Consider the following 19459-nt stretch of genomic DNA (forward strand, 5'->3'; position numbering starts at 1 on the left):
CTATTAGTAGTCACTGAAATAATCATGAATCATGGAATCGAAGTATATCGAAACAAATGGTTTCCAAACTGTTTGACTTATCGCCCCATTATCCAGGTCGACATTCATGTATTGGCGCCTAAAAAACGATTGGTTATAATCGTCGCAGTTTTTTTATTTCCGTAGTAGCCTACTCAATGATGTACCCGAGGCAGATATATCTATGGCAGAATATTCGTTCAACTTTAGTCAATATGTTATTTCAAACTGTATTTACGACATTGATATGCCGGATGTCACAGCCCAGCTATTTTATTATTTGAGTACAATCAATATATATATAACGACTACTGTCTGTAGGAGATAAGGGACTGTTACTGCAACATAAAATTTTGAATGTTTGGTAACCCGTACCGTTTTCTGATAGTTTTACTGCACCTCATGATACTTGTGTAGGACGCGCTTGTGACGTCGATATCGGTGATGCAGAGTTTACATGAGTTTTTGCGAACAACACGCGATAAAATTATTGACGCTTATAGTGTTCCGCTTCTCATAACCAATATCCACGCAAATATTTGATCGCCACAGGTACCTAGAAAAAACTAGTTCTTAATCACCAAGCGAATACTACGATCAGTGAAGATATCAAACTGCTGTAATGGCAGAAGGTGGTCACGAACCACGTCCTCCTGATATCAACCCGTCATCGAAACATACTATCGCAAGTGAGTGCTCATTTTCAAAACTTTGTCGTAACAGGTAATATCATTCATTTGCGAAAATCCGCACAGCAGGTAGTTGCGACAAAATCGCTAAGTGGAGTTCAAGCAGAATGCGACGTACAACACTGCTTGACCTGTTCTATATTTTCGTCAATATTTTCTATAAATAGATCGTTGTGCGGTATGAGGGGATTCGAAATATCGTTATCGTTATCGTCTGATTCAAAACACTATCCACCCGACTCAGAAAAGTCGGAGGGTATTCAACGTGGTTTATTTTCTCTGGTACGTATTCCGCTAAGCCGATGTCGTCAATAATTCCACCAGATCATTTTCCCATCAGCAAAATCAATAGTGAACAGTGTCAAGATAGTGACCAAACCACGTAAAACTGATTACGTCATGTATCACATTTTAAAATAGATCCGCCACGACAGTCAACCACAATACTGTTATTCCGAGCAACCATATTGTAAAATAAGATTTATCTCCGCAGCCGTAAAGTTATCATCATTTGAAAGGAAAATTGTCATTTTGAATTTGGCGGGATAAAAAAGGCTCAAATCTTTTATCGCTTATGTGGCTTATTCCCTGTATTGATAACCTTTGCCTCGAAGCAACGTTCCAACTACGTTTACATTGCAAACATAACCAGTAATTGCTAACATATTGGAATCGCAATAGATTGGTGATTATCATCGGCACCCTCTTTTACGAGGAAGCAGTATCTGCTGATTACCAGAAATTGCGCATATGGCGGTGGCTTTGTCAATTACCATGTAACGTCGAACATCAACTAACCATACCAATAGATAAATCTGTCAAGCTGAGACACGATGACGAGCATATGTAAAACTTTTGACTTGATAATTAGCAGTGGTTATTTACGAAGCCGAAGTTACTACTATTAATATATTGATGCAACGCAATGTAACCTGTTCACACATTTTCAGCATATATCACAGTCCCAATTGAAGTAAACCGTTCAGTAATCGCAATTCTATAGAGAAATGGACTATAACTAGCTATGTAAAATAATCTATTACGCCTTATACTGTGTATTATATTCAGATGTAATGGACAGGGTTGTAACCAAGTCACAAGGCTCCGAGTCACAAGTCAATCTCATTTTTATAGTTTTGACTCGAGTCAAGTCGAGTCATTTCAACTCACCACCGAGTCAAGTCCAAGTCCAAGTCAGTGAGCAGAGGGTCGAGTCCGAGTCATGAAATTATGACTCGAGTCCGAGTACAAATAATCGTGTTCACTGCTCAGGTTCCAGATAAAGTCTTGGTAAACCCACTTATTATAACTCTGTTTAGTGATATCGAACGGTTCGCTTTTAAAATATACCAATTTTCTTCACTCTTAGCAGTTTCTGGTCGCATTCTCAAGTACCAGGACCAACAGACGAAATCCCAATAGTGTGTTGGCTTCGGTCTTGTCGGTCTTGGTCGTCTGAGTCTCGAGTCAATGACTTGGTTCGAGTCATGCGCAATGACTCGAGTCCAAGTCGAGTCAACACACAGATTGACTCGAGTCGAGTCATTTCCGTATTTTGAAAAAATGACTCGAGTCAAGTCGAGTCATTAGAAAATCGCGACTCGAGTCGGACTCGAGTCGAGTCATGACTCGAGTCATTACAACCCTACTAATGGATTACGATCACTATTACTTGAAAATGCTTTGATAGTCGCAATCAAATTGGATTACAGATAAGGATTACCCCATGTGAGATCTATGGAATAACGATTGTGTAAAATCAATCATTAATAAATATATGAGCGAAATTCCCACTAGGATGCGATTACCTGAGATTTGTTTGCACTGATTGTGTTTGAGAGATACCCGATTACATTTATTTTGCTATAAAAATCTCCTTCGCCTCAGAAAAGTTCATATTAACGCTTTGTTTGCTTTCCTGTAATTGATATTAGAGTACAGAAACGATATAAATGTACAGTTCTTTTAAACACTATCTGCGGGGATATCAGAATCAGCATGACTTCAAAATCCGTTCCCTCGCATATGTGTCCTTAGTAGCGATATGTGACTTAACGATAAAAGTTGTGATCTTGTCGTACATCTGCCATAGCATTGATAAAGTCGGCGCTATCGATTCAAAATTCACTCGATCAATAATTATTATATAATTATAATTGACGAATTTCACTGCGCCATTTTCCAACCGATTTAACTTGGCAGTAAAAATACTTTAGTAAGCTGCCTCGCTACGGTAATCCCTATAGAAGAGATTCGCTACGTGAATGCGCAGCGACTCAAGTGAATGTGAAAAAACAGACTTTACAAAACCGAGTAGGCCGACTACATGGGTAATTCGATTCTACGTCAGGTGTTCGTCACTGATTCAACTCGAGTATTCGACTGCTACATGTCATGACGCGATAACAGTGGAATCGACTTTTCACGTCAAAATATGTACCTAATTCAGCGGCCACAATGAGAATAATGCCTGTAACACAAAATCAAGATTTTCTTTTGATCTCTTCACCATGACAATTTCATGGCGATTTGTAACAATGCGGCGATCACTACTGCAAATAAACGTCGTACCATGAATAATCTTAATAGCAGAAGAGCATGATTATTCGTACAGCAGGTTTGGAATGTTGATTTATGCATAAGTACGGCCAATCGATATTACGAGTGTCGTTGTATGCCTTCACCCTGACGTGAGTACATGCACCATAATACGAAAATAATTGGAAATTATATTTTACGTTGATAAATAAACTGCTAGTGTAAAGGACGAAACAAAAATCAATACTCGATGCTTTTTGATTCTATCACTCGAATCGTTATGCCCATCTTTAAAACAAATGCGGACATCTGAGGAAATAGACATAGTTAATATCCAAATATACATCGATCACCCAGAGTTACTCATGGCATATTTTGTAACCTGATTAATTAAAATGGTTCATTAATTCCGCGACATTCCAGTGAAGGGATCTCGTACGTGCGCTGCACCGCGAGAACATATATTTGTTTTCACAGAATTTCAAGTTAACTTCATCGTAGTCTCGAATCTACATGAAACGCACATTAATCGTTACTCTCTGAAGGGGGATCATCGGCGATAAAGTTGCGAAATAGATATATGTCGTGACCCAAACATGGGCTGGGAAGGGTGTCATTTTGGATCGCGACGTCACCAGAGCGATCGTAAAATTCTTGCAACGAAAAAAATTATCCCTCGCCACGCGCGATATCCTCATGCATATCCGAGGTCACTGTGTTGGTACTATAGCCAATAAACAGGACACGCCGAAACCGTTACTACATTATGGCTTGATCATGAAAATTTGCGACCCTTGAATGAGGCTTCCCAATATAGTTTGAATTCATGATAAGATTTGTCCGACATTGGTATGTCTGGAAAACACCGCTTAAGAACGTTAGGATACTTTAATGTAGGGTCGTACAACGAGCGGTCGCGGGAATATTATATACAGGTATTTCTAGGCCAACCCCTTTGGCGTCGGACCTTTTGAAGACGTGAAGTTTTGCCCAACATACGGCGTGCGGAGTGGGGTGCCTAAAAGATCGACGGCGATAGAACCTTGGTCAAAAGTTACTGTTGCTGGTTGGCCAAAATCGTCGATATTGATATGTCCAGTCGTTAAAATGGTCGGCACCGAACAATCCCGTCCTTGCAATATGAGTGGACAGTAGCACAGATGCGACCGCCGGAGAAAATAATTAATACACTCCAATTTGACATCCCATGCGTCAGACGTGTTTCATAGAGCTGCGTTGCGTACACTGCGCGTTCTCAATGTCATATATGCCATTAAAACGCTGCATACTAATATTTAAAATGTTTTATTTTTTATTTGTGAGGCTTGGGTTGCGAGATGCAATTAAAACTCAGATTTTGGTCGCGGTCTAAAAAATCTAAGAACTACTGCTTCAATGCAACGTTCAGGCATTTCAAATAATATGAATTTCGCTTGAATAGGTAAATTATGGTTTTCATATGGCCAGTTGTAGATTGAGAGGTATACCGCACTTGCAGAGGCGTTGTGATACTTTGCAGTATATTACTTTAGGGACACAGCCACATTCATTGGCTGAGCTTCAATTTAAAATTGTCATCCCATTGCATTGTGTGACGGGGCAGTCACATTATTGGTACGCAGCGTTGATATAATTCTTTTTCCAACTTGGTGTTTAATATTGATCACCTTGAAGAAACACTAGTTGCTGAAAACAAACGTCATATTTACGATATTCTGCAGTACAAGGAATTCATCCGTATAAGTACGTTCTGTCATTGTAGACCTCTTCCCCAAGATAAATAATTTTTTCAGCGGGTGCTTGAGTGAAGGATTTAAAGTCGAAATCCAAGGGATTTTGACTGAAGATGCATACAGCACCCTGGAAATTGCTGTTCGAAAATAGTTTTGGTGTAGTGCAGTGATTCCCAAACCGTGTGCCGCCAGAGATTCTAAGATGTGCCGTGATTATTTTTTGTAATTTTTGAAGAAGCCTTCATATTTTTTAATGAGGCATAAGGCAATTGAGGCATGCATATAGCATATGCGACATGAAGGCGCTCTAACTGGCTCATAGCTGATGTGACTGTTATAATGAAACCAATCATGGTATTGCCGATGAGTTGTTAATCGTAATGCCATAATTACGGGGCTGCTGTGTGTCGGAGAAAGTCTTTCATTCGTTTCACGCACCTAATGACTTTATCATCTCATGAACAAATAATTACTGTATTGCCTGGACTTCAAACGGCAATGCAATATTACTTCTCGGGATTTTATGGTCACAACTTTAGATGGGTAGCTCGTCCATTTGGCTGCAGTGAATCAAGCAATTATTCTGCAGAAAAACTGCTCATTGATTTACGAAATTGGACCAGTTATGGTTGTTTTCTTCCAAATCATCTGCCATGGGTGCAAAAGAAATCAGGACGTTATTGGCATGTGCACTGTGCATGTGAACATAGCTTTTTTGCTCTAACTGAAATTAAAAACTGTACACCACGTCATATAACTCAAGACTTCATATCAGATTTGATAGCTTTTCTTTGCTGCCTCATATTTCCTCATACAGTTATTCTTACCATTGTTCTATGTCCCTTGAAGTTTCCGGTGTGCGCACAGCGCGTGCAGTTCAGAACCAGTTGGTGCATTCATGGCTATCATGACTGTGCTGTGCAACTTTGGTTGGATTCCTAACCATTTTTTAGCAAACGTTTGTAAAGATTTTAATGAGTTGGATAAAGTTTTACGCCTACGGCTGAGTCTTAGAAAATCTTTTTGGCTTGAATCAGGAATGACCTGTGATCTATTACACTATTTACGGACTTAAATCTGCGTGGTATTTAAACCTTATGGTATACGGTCCTAAATCTGTCAGACCAGAGTCCCATGTGGGCTAGCACATCTTGATTTCACCTCTGTGATCCAACCGATACGGTGAATATGCTTTGGGCTTCTTAATATTATTTTCTGAGATTGAGATTGGTGAATTAACGTATAATGTAGTATAGGCTATAATATAAGAGTGAAATCAAGTGTATTATGAACGACCGGGATTCGATAACATTCAAGTCGTGTGGTAAAAAATGACTTGAACATGACTTGAACTCGAGACTGTACGGTCAATACTATAACTTGGAGTCAGACTCGAGTCTCAACACTATGATTGGGGATGAGACTTGACTCGGTGATGGTTAGCAAATTAATCGACTTGACTAGAGTCAAAACTAATTTAGATTTGTTACTCGGAGCTGTTTTAATAGGTTACAGCTCTGATCCGTGTCTGTTGATATTTATCATCGAGTCTATTTACTCATTCATATTAGCTTACCACTACCCGCATCGCATGCACCACACCAAGTTACGATTTTTTTCACTTTATAGCCAAGCAACATATGATACATTCGGGAAGAAGACGGTTAAGAGAACCGACAGATTGTACAACAACGCATGGTACAGGTAATGCATTCCTAAATTAATCTACTCCCTGTCAACTGGATTATCACACACATGGCTTGATACATTGTAAACACAATCTGAGTTTGAGTGAACCGTACGCAGGGAACGATTGTAGTAATACTTGCACGTCTTGATAGCAAATTATTTAACATTCAGTGTATTGGATATTACACTCAGAGGTGGTGATTACCGCTTTTTTACTCTTCATTTTTAGACTGATTTCACACCCTGTTATATTGTAACTAACTAATTTTCAAAAATTGCTCATGGTAGTAGTGTCATCATTAATTTTAGTTAGTTGTAAAGAAGCGCACACCAGTTTTAAAAGCATCCTATACGAACTCTACTTTTCGAAACCACTTAGTTGAGTATAGTTTTCACTTGACGTATACCTTTGACATGACTTGGTAATCGCCACCAACTAGATTTAGGGACAATAGCGTTGACTATACCTTGACAAAGGTACTCTATAGTAGTGTACAGTTTGTTTTGATATATGAATTCAATTCATACAATGTCGCAGCATTGCAATCGTAATGTATAAGCTTCGCCTCTGCTTAAGCCAACACGCTAAAAATATATTTCACACCAATAACGCTGTATTCCGCAGTTTACTTTCATTTAGGTGCTTATTGAATTTTATTACGCTCGAATATTCTTAATAATAACTGTGTTATCATTTTTACAGAAGAAAGGAACGAATCACGGTCAGTCACGAAGAAAAAAAGATTATTTGAAGGTGATGACTACTGCAACCAGTTTGTACAGTTGAATCATTTAGTTTTACATCCTACGTTCACAGTAAATGCAAGTATATCAGAACAAGGATGTTGAATGGATTCAGGAAAATTTCTTTGATTATCGAAAATAAATCCATGATAAAGAAACGTAGCACATTTATCACAAACTATAGCATAAAAATTCCGAGGGATCGCATAGCGAACACTAGCAGGACAAATTGCCATCCATGTATCATTGTTGGGATCAAGTCACTACCTTCGAGAGTCACAAGTCCTCTCGAGTCATTACACATTTTGACTCGGGTCGAGTCAAGTCACTCGATTGTCAAAGGTGACTCGAGTTAAGTGAAGTCACTCGATTTTTGAAGGCAACTCGAGTCAGGTCAAGGAAAGTGACGAGTTAAGTCAGTCAAGTCAAGTTGAATATTGAAAGAACGAGACATGATTCAGAGTCATTGAATTTTGCTAACTCATTTACATACATACGGAATACCCATTTATTCTGAATCGAGGAACGACTAAATACACCAAAAAAGAGCGCTGTATCGCTTACGCATACGTAAAACAGCTAAACGTCGCAAGTATAGCGGTTAAGCCTCAGTCTATAATTGTCAGCCAAAATACAGGATAACATGCAAAACCCCAAGTAAGTTCAAAAAGGGCGTGGTGCAGTACCCTAACCTCCTACATATCCATGATATACAATTATAAACGTATTAATGATATTCGTTTAATTTCAACAATACAGGAGCTGTAAGCTCCGATCACTGCGTTTGCAATCAATTTATTTGTGATATAACAATGAAGGCTCGGTACAATCATTGTGTGATTGGTTATGGGTGTGAACTTATACAAGATACAGTGATGTAGTCGACATCTATTACTTAATATGACTTGAAATTGACTCGAGTCACAAGTCAATCTGCATTCTGAAGCATCAAGTCATCGAGTCTGACTCTAGTCAAGTCATGATTCGAGTTATCCCAACACTGCCCTGTAGTGACCATGATATTTGCGATTTATGTTTTAGAAAATGAAATTAAACTCTGTGTACCGTCATAACCGAATCGTAAGATGAAAGGCACTATATGCAAAACTGTGGTATCAAGTGTCAATTATGCCCAATTCAATTGAGCTCTAATTATTGGTTTGATAGTGGCGCAAAGAAAAAACGAATAACCGATTTACCTGTGAAAGAGATATCCGATATATAATCACAAACAAACAATAATCGGAGCTCATATATTTGATCAAAATGACGATTCCAATATTTGCGATTTTCCAAAATATATTCAGTTGTCATGATACAGGGGTTATTTCGCCCATAAATGGAATGTAAATATGTCTCACAGATAGCCTCTCCTTCACAAACTAGAAAGCGTAAAATGTAAGTAGACTTGCCTAATTAACTCTTAAATAGAAGTGGAAGTAGACTGGATAGTGGACACGAAACCGTTAAGTATAGTCAGCGCTACATGGTTAAACCTACACACGTACTCCTAAATAGTAGAAATATTTTGTTGCTTCCCACCGATGTTACTCAGCTACGCTTATTTAAATAATCCGTGATTAATACCATTTTAGTAATTCAGAAATGAATCAGCACAGCTGACTCTATGATACGAGGGCAGGTAATGACGAAGAATTGACCTTCAGCTTTCTTTCTATAAAAAATCATCATCATTTCGTAATAACGGTCGGATGGCTAGAGACATGAAGACAGAAAGTCACATTTGCAACAACTTTCTGCAAAGCAAAATTTCTCCATTTACAGCAAGTCTTCTCAAGGGATGAGTCGCGAAGGGTATAATTTTGAAACGAGACGGCACCAGAGCAATCTTTTAAGATATATCTAATATTTGTTGAATTTCTTGTAATTATTATTTTTTCGCGCCTGGCCCAAATTTCATGTGGATAAAAGTTTGTTACCATACGATATCGCTTGATCATGAAAATGTGCGGCATTGCCGCAAATTGGTTTGGATTCGTGATAAGGTGGGTCCAACATTCATTTCTCTGCAAAACACCGTCGGAGACCGTTGCGATTCTTTAGTATACCGGTGTGCAACAAGCGGGTGCGGAAATATTATAGATAGGTATTTAGATGACAACCCCTTCCGCCCCGGACACACGAGGACGCGAAGTTTCGGTCCACATACCGCTGGGATAAGTGCGGTGCTAAAAAGTTCGTCAGCAAAAAATCCGTCGTTAGCTGGTCAAAACCTTCGATATTGTATGTCCGGTCGTACCTATGTCCGGCACGAAATAGCCACGTCCTTGCCATCTCAGTAGACAGTAGTACAAATGCGAACCCAGTGGCAAAAAGATTTGAACAGCTTCTCGGAGGTACAGAACTTCAATATACAATTGAATGCGAAAATTATTCGTCTTAGCCTAGAGTCATGGTCCTGCTCAATGCCTAGTTATCGCCGCGCCATTTCTAAAATGTGCCCAGTTTTTATCACTGTTCATATTTAAATGTCAAGATATGACATCGCGCGCAGTGCGCACAAAAATATCGAGTTGAATAAACCTCCTTCAAAAACGACGAAATAAATAATTTTGAGCTCCCTTAGAGCAACCCACATTGTGGTGTTTAGGATACGGCAGTTACGGTTCTGATACTCATATCGCGAAACACAATGAGAGAGAGAAGGGGGGGGGGGGGGTATTCGTTTTCGCCTGCACCATTGAGATGATTTTGACGACGGTGATGCGATACGAACGTTAGGTAATCTAGTCAGCATCCCCGTTTTTTTCTCCTCCGGCCGTGGATCGAACCCACGACATACCAATCAAGTATCCGGATGCATCACCAATACACTACTTCGCTCGGTGATATAATCATCGCATCCACGAACTCAGAAAGCTGCGCGTATGTACTAGGGATGGTGTGAACCTCTGAAAGGTTCAGGTTCGTATGAACGCGAACCTTTTTTAAAGGTTCCGTGTGAACGCGAGCGTGAACGTCATGACGTCACGCGACGTCATATTGCTAATTCCAGCCCTATATTTCAATGAAGTGATAGCCTATAATATTGTACACGATACCTAGCGACGACTCGGGCCACATAACGCACGGATTTGTTGTTTTTGACACAGAAGTAAACATAAGAAGTCAAGATTGACGCCGTACGCCTGCCAGATTTTTTACATCAGAAAACGATATCAATCTCATTGATTGGTTGAGTAAAAATCATTCGCTGACTAAATGTAGTGTATTTCGCTCCTAATCTCGTGGGATTGCGGATCAAGCTCACATCAATTCACTAACGGAGAGCTGGATATTTCGAGCAAACTTTTGTAACAAAGAAAGTAAATATTTTCAGATTATCGAGGTGCATGATCGTTTATTGTTGATTTTTTTTATGCTGCCAGCGCCATGCATAGAGTGGCCCGCAGTTGAAATTCAAAAAGTTTCATACAGATATGTTATAATGAAGTGGAAATTGTAATATATGAAAAAGGTTCACAGTGCAGAACCTACCAAGGTTCGTTTGTGAACGTGAACCTCTAAATTTCCTAGGTTCACACACAGAACGCGAACGTGAACCTCGCGTTCACACCATCCCTATGCACGGAAGTTGCGAAGTCATAGCATTCAATTCAATGATACAATTAATTAAAGCAACTCCTACATTACGTCCAACGATTTCAAGGACGGACATTTTAGATCGGCTCTAAAGATTGATGAGCTACGCTAAATACGCAATCCATTACGTTTCCTTGCGGCCCATACTTTAAGAACCCCGGGCTTAACCATTGGAAAGACGTGTTTCACCTCGGATTATGTCAAACACAAAAAAGTGAACCTTACTATAATTCAGCAGATCAGGAATCCATAAAAATAATATCCTATTGGGTTTACTTGTAATGACCAGTAATGTCGAAGCAATATTTGATTGATTTATAAAATAGTGGACCACATTGCCATCACAATTGAAAAGTGGAAAATGGTGATGAGCTCATGAGATCGCAATCAACTATACTCATGATGTCAAAAGGTGACTTAAGTCAAGTCGAGTAACGTTCCATAGAAATTGACTCGAATCCAGTTGAGTCAGGATAAAATTTAAAATCGAGTCATTGCAAATTTGGTATACGCCTCGCTTGTTATTCTCCCGATGTTTTCAAATGCCTTACCTCCCATCATTGAGATTTATTGTTTACATAGTATTATGATTTTATCCAGATAATAAAACTTCCAATTCCGCATTTACAGAGATCAATAATAGTCACAATTACCCATTCATTTGTTTACAGCTCACTTCTGGTTGGTTCATAAAACGGATGTTTTAAATGGATACAGTTAATGGAATGGAGTATTTCGTTATCCATTTATATGAAGTGTTATCAAATCAGAAACCATACATCATATTGATTGATATTTATTTGACAATTACATTGCAGAGACAACACTGACTCAAATTATCAACAATGCATAAGTGAATGATACCGAACTAAAATCCAGGCTATAGGCCTGCAAAGCAAGATATATATAACTTGGTTAGGAATTCTAATTGTAAACCCACATTGAATCAAGTTAGAGGATTAACTGACATTCTGAAACTCAGCTTCGATGCTTCTGCAAGTTTATCTAAAAGGCAGTCTACTAACATTTCTCACACTGCTGCTTGCTGTAAGAACCCTCTTGACAGCATACCGGTAATCATAACATATCGCATGTTGATATTCTTGAACGAATTACCTTCAATTAAAGCAATGTGCTCCCACGTAATGCCGTACGCAATCAACATCTTCTCCATTCCTTCCGCTATGATGAGATTAGCGACACGTTCATCCACATCCACAAAGTCACTGTACTGCGACTTATCGCTCCATTTACTGATGCTGAGTATTGACCTTTGACCCTGACTGAGTTCCCGCCGTTACCGAGAGAGGTGAAGCGTGAATGAGAGAGAGAGAGAGAGAGAGAGAGAGAGAGAGAGGGATAGCAATAGAGAAACATAGAGAATAGAGATGTTTATTCAGCCAACAGTCAAAAGCAGAATGCACTGATAATAGCCAGGTAACACTAAAGATTACTAAACAACGTACTTCAAAATTACATGGTGATGACAATGATTGATTGATTGATTGATTTCTTGATTGCTATACTGCTGATATGTTAATAATCAATAATGGGGAAACGCAATATAATGAAAGTCATAGTCAAGTCAGACAATCATGTGGTTGTAACAATGATATATACAATTGGGTTGAAATGATCAATTTCTTCTGCCAGTTTGGTAGGTAAATAAAATGATAAGAGAAACGTTCACAAAACCTAGTAAATGCAAGAAAGCGACACACTAAAATAATGGAGCGACAGTGACGAAACAGCAGTCCACTTCATGGCTCCTGAGAAATGTGCCCTCTTAGGTACGCACGCACGTGTGCACTGTGCAATTGCTTTGAGCTGACATATAAAATATAAGTTGCGCACAAAAAATCCGAAGAGATGACCTTTTTTAGTGGTTACGCACTGTTGTCCAAGGGACCGCGCAGTGAGTAGGTGAGCGCTTGCTGCAGACTCGTCAAAATTAGAGGGAACCTTGCTTCTGAGCTATATGTAAACGGGGCTAAAAGCACGCATTACTCACACTAGAGTCCTTAATACCGTTCAACATCTATCATAGATATGCTGCATCATTTGAGCGGCTATATCTTACAGCTTACTTCCTCCCCTGCAAATAACCCAGCGGGAGCAAACGGACCCCAGGGTCATTGGGTTTACCGATGACGTCATGATCGGCACACGAGTGTACCGTACCTTACCTTGGATGATCTGGTCATTTACCAGCGACATTACGATAAGTTCCAGCAGCGTTTCCAGCGTCGACCTCACAATCCCTCTCAATCTTACTGATCTCACAACTAGTACGGTGACTTACCGTACTATTAAAATGTATACGTAAACTCTTTCATAGTGATCAAAGCCGGAGACAGATGTTAAGATGTGAGCAGAAGCACATATTTCGTAGCTTTATCTGATGAAGTGTGGACTTGCACATATTATGACACCACTGCGGCGAAAGATTTGGGTCGACTTTATGTGTTTGTCCCATATTGCATCTTTGAATGCACAATTTTGTGTCCAAATCGATGCTTTCGATTTAGAGTGTATGCACGGAAGTTGCGAAGTCAGAGCATTCAATTCAATGATACAATTAATTAAAGCAACTCCTACATTACGTCCAACGATTTCAAGGACGGACATTTTAGATCGGCTCCAAAGATTGATGAGCTACGCTAAATACGCAATCCATTACGTTTCCTTGCGGCCCATACTTTAAGAACCCCGGGCTTAACCATTGGAAAGACGTGTTTCACCTCGGATTATGTCAAACACAAAAAAGTGAACCTTACTATAATTCAGCAGATCAGGAATCCATCAAAATAATATCCTATTGGGTTTACTTGTAATGACCAGTAATGTCGAAGCAATATTTGATTGATTTATAAAATAGTGGACCACATTGCCATCACAATTGAAAAGTGGAAAATGGTGATGAGCTCATGAGATCGCAATCAACTATACTCATGATGTCAAAAGGTGACTTAAGTCAAGTCGAGTAACGTTCCATAGAAATTGACTCGAATCCAGTTGAGTCAGGATAAAATTTAAAATCGAGTCATTGCAAATTTGGTATACGCCTCGCTTGTTATTCTCCCGATGTTTTCAAATGCCTTACCTCCCATCATTGAGATTTATTGTTTACATAGTATTATGATTTTATCCAGATAATAAAACTTCCAATTCCGCATTTACAGAGATCAATAATAGTCACAATTACCCATTCATTTGTTTACAGCTCACTTCTGGTTGGTTCATAAAACGGATGTTTTAAATGGATACAGTTAATGGAATGGAGTATTTCGTTATCCATTTATATGAAGTGTTATCAAATCAGAAACCATACATCATATTGATTGATATTTATTTGACAATTACATTGCAGAGACAATACTGACTCAAATTATCAACAATGCATAAGTGAATGATACCGAACTAAAATCCAGGCTATAGGCCATATTTCACTTGTCGCAACCCCATCTATATCATTCGGGGAAATTGGTATTTCTTTTATATACATGGTGAATGTGTATGTGTGCCTATATTACGGTAAAAAGTACGCCATGCCACCGTACAATGAATGGCGTAACTGTGAGTAACTTGGAAATAAACTGCCATACTTTACACAGAAAACAACCACCCATCGCGGTCCCCAGAAAGTGCAGCAGAAGTGTTCAAGAAAGATCCTCGTAAACTAAAATATGGTGAGGAGCAGTCATATTTATTTTAATAAATTGAAGAGACTCTTGACAACACTTCAATGAATACATAGGTCTACATTAGGGCTATTCAAAAATGAGTTTTTCGTTTCAAATTTTAATGGCTGCTTGATAAAATATGATAAAGTTTTGGATACATCTTTTTGACATTTTTGTCGTAATGTTTTCATCATGTCGTGTCACAAGGCACTTAAATTTTTAAAAAATTGAAATAATATTTACTCTTGATCAAGCAATTATATTGCAATATACAATCGTCTAACGGTTTCAATTTTTATAGGCGGGTATGATATCAACGCATTTACCGGACATAACATTGCAAGAGAGTAGTCGTTGTTGTCATAAGCTAGTGCTGGTATAAATAACGAGAATGACCAATGGTTTGCTGGTCGTCCTGGGAAGTCACTCTCATCTATAAATTGATGCTCTTTCTACATTCTTCCTTCATAGTAGAGTAGAAACTATAATTTTCATTTTCTATTGATATTCGATACTGGAAGATCTGCTGGATGGGTATAGATTTACGCTGTTTAATACGCAATAGATTCAATCAGTTCAGACTTGGAAAATTCTCAAGTTCTCGTATTTCTCGGCACAGAACGAAATACCAATTGAAATCCACTGACACACACTGTTTTTTTTTTCAACATAGGACATGCAATATTGGCTGAAGGTGACAACGTCATTCAAGATTTCCGAAATGCTACCGTGAACGTTGTTGCAGGAGACCAGTACACGACGGTGATTAATGGTAAGCAGATGTGGTCAGTAACACGGAACTTATAGTTTTTACTAGAACTCGAGTAGGTTTTGCCTCATTGCACTGTACTTGCTAAGGTTATTATTATTAAAAGCAGAGTGGCCAATCATACGGCCAGACGATTTCGTCCCGGCCTCCAGACGATTTCATCCACCCCGTGAAGCCATTCTGAGTAAATGGAAAATTGTTGGTATTATGCAGCACATTACCAACAAAAGTTGATTCTTTTAATAAGAATAAAGTTTCTGCTAAATATAATCCCGCATGACCAGGGTCGGGCAACATACGGCCCGCGGTTATTTCGAATTCTATCATCCAAGATACTGTTTTAGCAGTTTATAACTGAGTCAAATCGGCCAATAATGGTAATTTTGGCAATTTCGTTTGCGAATAAGCGTGTTACTAGAATAGAGCCCCTATGATCCCTAATATAATGCATCTGACTAATAACAAATCCTGAGAACGAGCATTTCAATCCAAGTTGAAATCGACACAGTGTGCGTTCAGGTTTTGCGGGGTAATTTTTGCTTACGCTTCGCAAGGAGTTTGAAACTAATGCTCGACACATAACAGCCTAATGATGACGGGTCAATCACCCTACTCATCGGCAATGCCATGATTGCTGGTTCGATTGTAAGGGTCTCATCTGCTTATTTTATCAGCTACGAAGTAGTGTCGCATATGCTTGACTGCCTGTCTTGATTTAAATATCTATGCAGTTATTTTCAAAATTACAAAAAATATTCCCAACCACCTGACAATTTGTGGAGGCACGCTAATGTGCCGCGTCACACAGTCTGAGAATCACAAGGGTTGTAATGACTCGAGTCCAACTCGAGTCACTATTTTCTGACGACTCGACTTGACTCGAGTCATTTTGGCAAAATTCTGAAATGACTCGACTCGACTTGACTCGAGTCATTGCTCATGACTCGAACCAAGTCATATGACTCGAGACTCAGACGGCCAAGACCGACATTTCATTGTTATTTCGAAGAATAGTAAAGTACCCACCCTATTGGGATTTGGTCTATTGGTACTGGTACTTGAAGTACCGACCAGAAACTGCTAAAATGAGGAAAATTAGTATATTATGAATGCGAACCATTCGATATCACCAAACAGCGTATTAATAAGTGGGTTAACAAGACTTCAACTGGAAACTGAGCGGTCGACACAATGACTTGGACTCGGACTCGTGTCATAACACCGTGACTCGGACTCGACCCGCTGATCGTTGAATTGGACTCGGACTTGACTCGCTGCTGAATTGAAAATGACTCGACTTGACTCGAGTCAAAACTATAAAAGTGAGATTGACTTGTTTCTCGGAGCCTTGTGACTTGGTTACAACCCTGAGAATCACTGAACTAGACTATAAAATGCAACACACGATATGACCTGTATTACACATAAACACAGCCATATTTATTGCAGAGACCAATGTGGTTAATCGGTTTGGCAATTCGGAAAGTAAATTGGATGCGCAGACGCACTTAGGAGCAGGTAAGTTAATATCAAACACTTGAATGGTTGATTAGGCCTATATGATAGTTTAAGGGACAAATATACTACTTATAGAAAGTAAGTGTTTACCAGTATATGGGAATTACAAGCAAAATGATACAGCATGTCGTTCAAAGAGGTGGTTAGTGATGAAGTACTCCTAATTCAAGCTTATTCTACCTAATTCAACTACTTATTAGAACGGTAATATCTTAAAGTACTTCTACTTGACAGAGTTTAGTTTTCTATGCAAAATTAAGCCGAAAATGCTCAATTCTTTACATATTTGTGAATCTCAACTTCTACTTCCTCTTGAGTAGCAACTGCACGCTACTAACAACAATGACTATTTTGACCACTCTGGTTCAGTTCATAAATTGTATCCTTCACTGACTTCCCACTTACCTCTATTGGCTGCGGCTTAATGAAGGAACAGGGTAGATCCAAGTAGCTTTGAGCCCCAATTTACCTTTGTCACACCGACTTTACCTACGATCTCAAACAGTAGTCCTTGTCATCGAGTAAAAAGTTCACAACTAACGTGACGCGATGTACCCAAAGCCAATTATGGCCTACTCGACTCAGAGTCTAATCAGTTAACTCTTTGAATTTCCTTACTCACGAAATTCTAGTATCTTGGTATTTCGATTATAGAATAAAAGTATGTCAATACCGTATCGACCAAATAAATATCAAGGTGCATGCTTTTTTCTTCTTCTGAGGCGATGTCGGAAGCCATCATATTGATGCATGCGTTGCGAAGGTGTGATGCTATACCTGAACGACGACAAGCCATACCATATACCTTTTTCTGTCAATGCCTACTAAAAGATCATAGTTGTGTTGTGAATATGGCACATAAGTAAACATGTCGAACCTGCACGATCATCTCATTTCTGACTATTTTTTAGAAATGTCATTTCTTGCAAAGACTAGGCTACATCTGCGAAACGAAGTTGGGGAAATCAAAATGCCTGCTCGTCCCACAACAATGGTGATAGATATGCAAAACGCTACAGACGCCAATCCAAGAAATGGAAGTCATGGTGCTAGCAAAACTATATTTGGTCGCGACGTTGAAGAAATCTCTCATGTCCAATTTCACGATCCCTTGAAGGACGAAGTTCCCAGACATGTTATGATTCTCGGAGAAGCGGGGGCGGGAAAATCGACCATTTCAGCAATGTATTGTTTGGCTGTAGCCGATGGAAATGTTGAGACGCTGCGTAGTGTACAACTTGTTCATTACGTCCAGGCAGCCCACCTTCATAACCATAGTACCGCAAATGCCTTTGATCTCTTATTCACCGAACAAATGACTTGTGATCCTATGACTGAGCTGACTGAAAGCGAGAGACGTGCTGGGGCAAAGTGGTTAAATGAGAATTCTGACAACCTGTTATTGACAATTGACGGCCTTGATCAGTGCTTAGATAACTTTGCTGTGAATAGTCTACCGAAAACCGGTCAACAAAATAGTTCAAGAATCAGCAAAACAATTGCTAGAATCATGGGCGGTAACATATGGCGTGGTGCATACATATTGACTACGTCGCGGTGGAATATTTACTGGAACTTTACTGCCGAACAGAAACCTAACAAAGTAATCGGCATGAGAGGACTTGACGACGATAATTTAAGATTGGCGGCATCAGGACACTCTGTTGATGGTGATCTGATGATAGATCAACTCGTAGATACTTCGCCGAAATTATTGAATTTGTGTCGAAATCCCATGTTTCTCAAGTACATGACGAATGTATTCCGAACCAATTCAGAAAACTTGCCTGATTGCATTTCTGGTCTCATGTCAGCATTTTTTCGTAATTTCTTTCGCTTGTCCTCTGAAAAGTATGGTGATATTACGAGACTTGCGTACCATGGGATGTTAAGAAATTTATTCGTTTTCTCCCGCTGTTACTTGGAAAATTTGGGAATCAATCCAAAAGAATTGAATGACTTCTTGTCTGCTGGAGCAAATCCGGAAAAAGATCAAGATATCTCCAATTCATTTGACGATATTTTTGCGTTCTCCCATCAAACGATGCAGGTCAGCGACGTTTATGTAACTAAAATTTCCCAATTCGATAATTGCAAAGCTACCCGTTCCAAACATTGTGCACGTGGTATAAAATAACCAAGGGTAGGCATTTCTGGAACATCGTTGTGTCGCCATCATGGAGATTGACCCAACAAGTAGTACGGCTGACCACGAAATTGTTCTTTGTGTTTGGTTTGGTTTAATTAAATTAATATTAATCACCCCTCTGTAAATGCTACCTCTAAACTGCCCACGTGCGCAAGTGCGCAGGGCTGACACGGTCTCTGCGCACAGAAAATCTAAGTTGCGCACGAAAAATACCCTTTTTTAGTCGCTACGCACTGTTGTCCAAGGGTCATGCGCAGCGAGTTGGTGAGTGTGCGCAGTCTCGACAAAAGTTAGAGGGAATATATTGCCCTCTGTAGACATGTTGA

At 39.3% G+C, this 19459-nt stretch overlaps 1 protein-coding gene across 1 annotated transcript; it reads left to right on the plus strand.

The window, feature by feature from the left end:
• The first annotated feature begins 580 nt into the window (after positions 1 to 580).
• LOC145438642 (uncharacterized) lies at positions 581 to 19241 on the plus strand. The gene is made up of 3 exons (XM_080315991.1): positions 581 to 707; positions 15371 to 15469; positions 17896 to 19241. Exons 1-3 carry the CDS (start codon positions 641 to 643, stop codon positions 19119 to 19121), a joined length of 1392 nt encoding a protein of 463 aa, XP_080172117.1. The 5' UTR covers positions 581 to 640; the 3' UTR covers positions 19122 to 19241.
• Positions 19242 to 19459: the final 218 nt, after the last annotated feature.

This window comes from Botryllus schlosseri, chromosome 1 (genome assembly GCF_051294905.1).
Source record: "Botryllus schlosseri isolate E-star chromosome 1, Bs_hap1, whole genome shotgun sequence".
In the NCBI taxonomy this organism is placed as follows: Eukaryota; Metazoa; Chordata; class Ascidiacea; order Stolidobranchia; family Styelidae; genus Botryllus; species Botryllus schlosseri.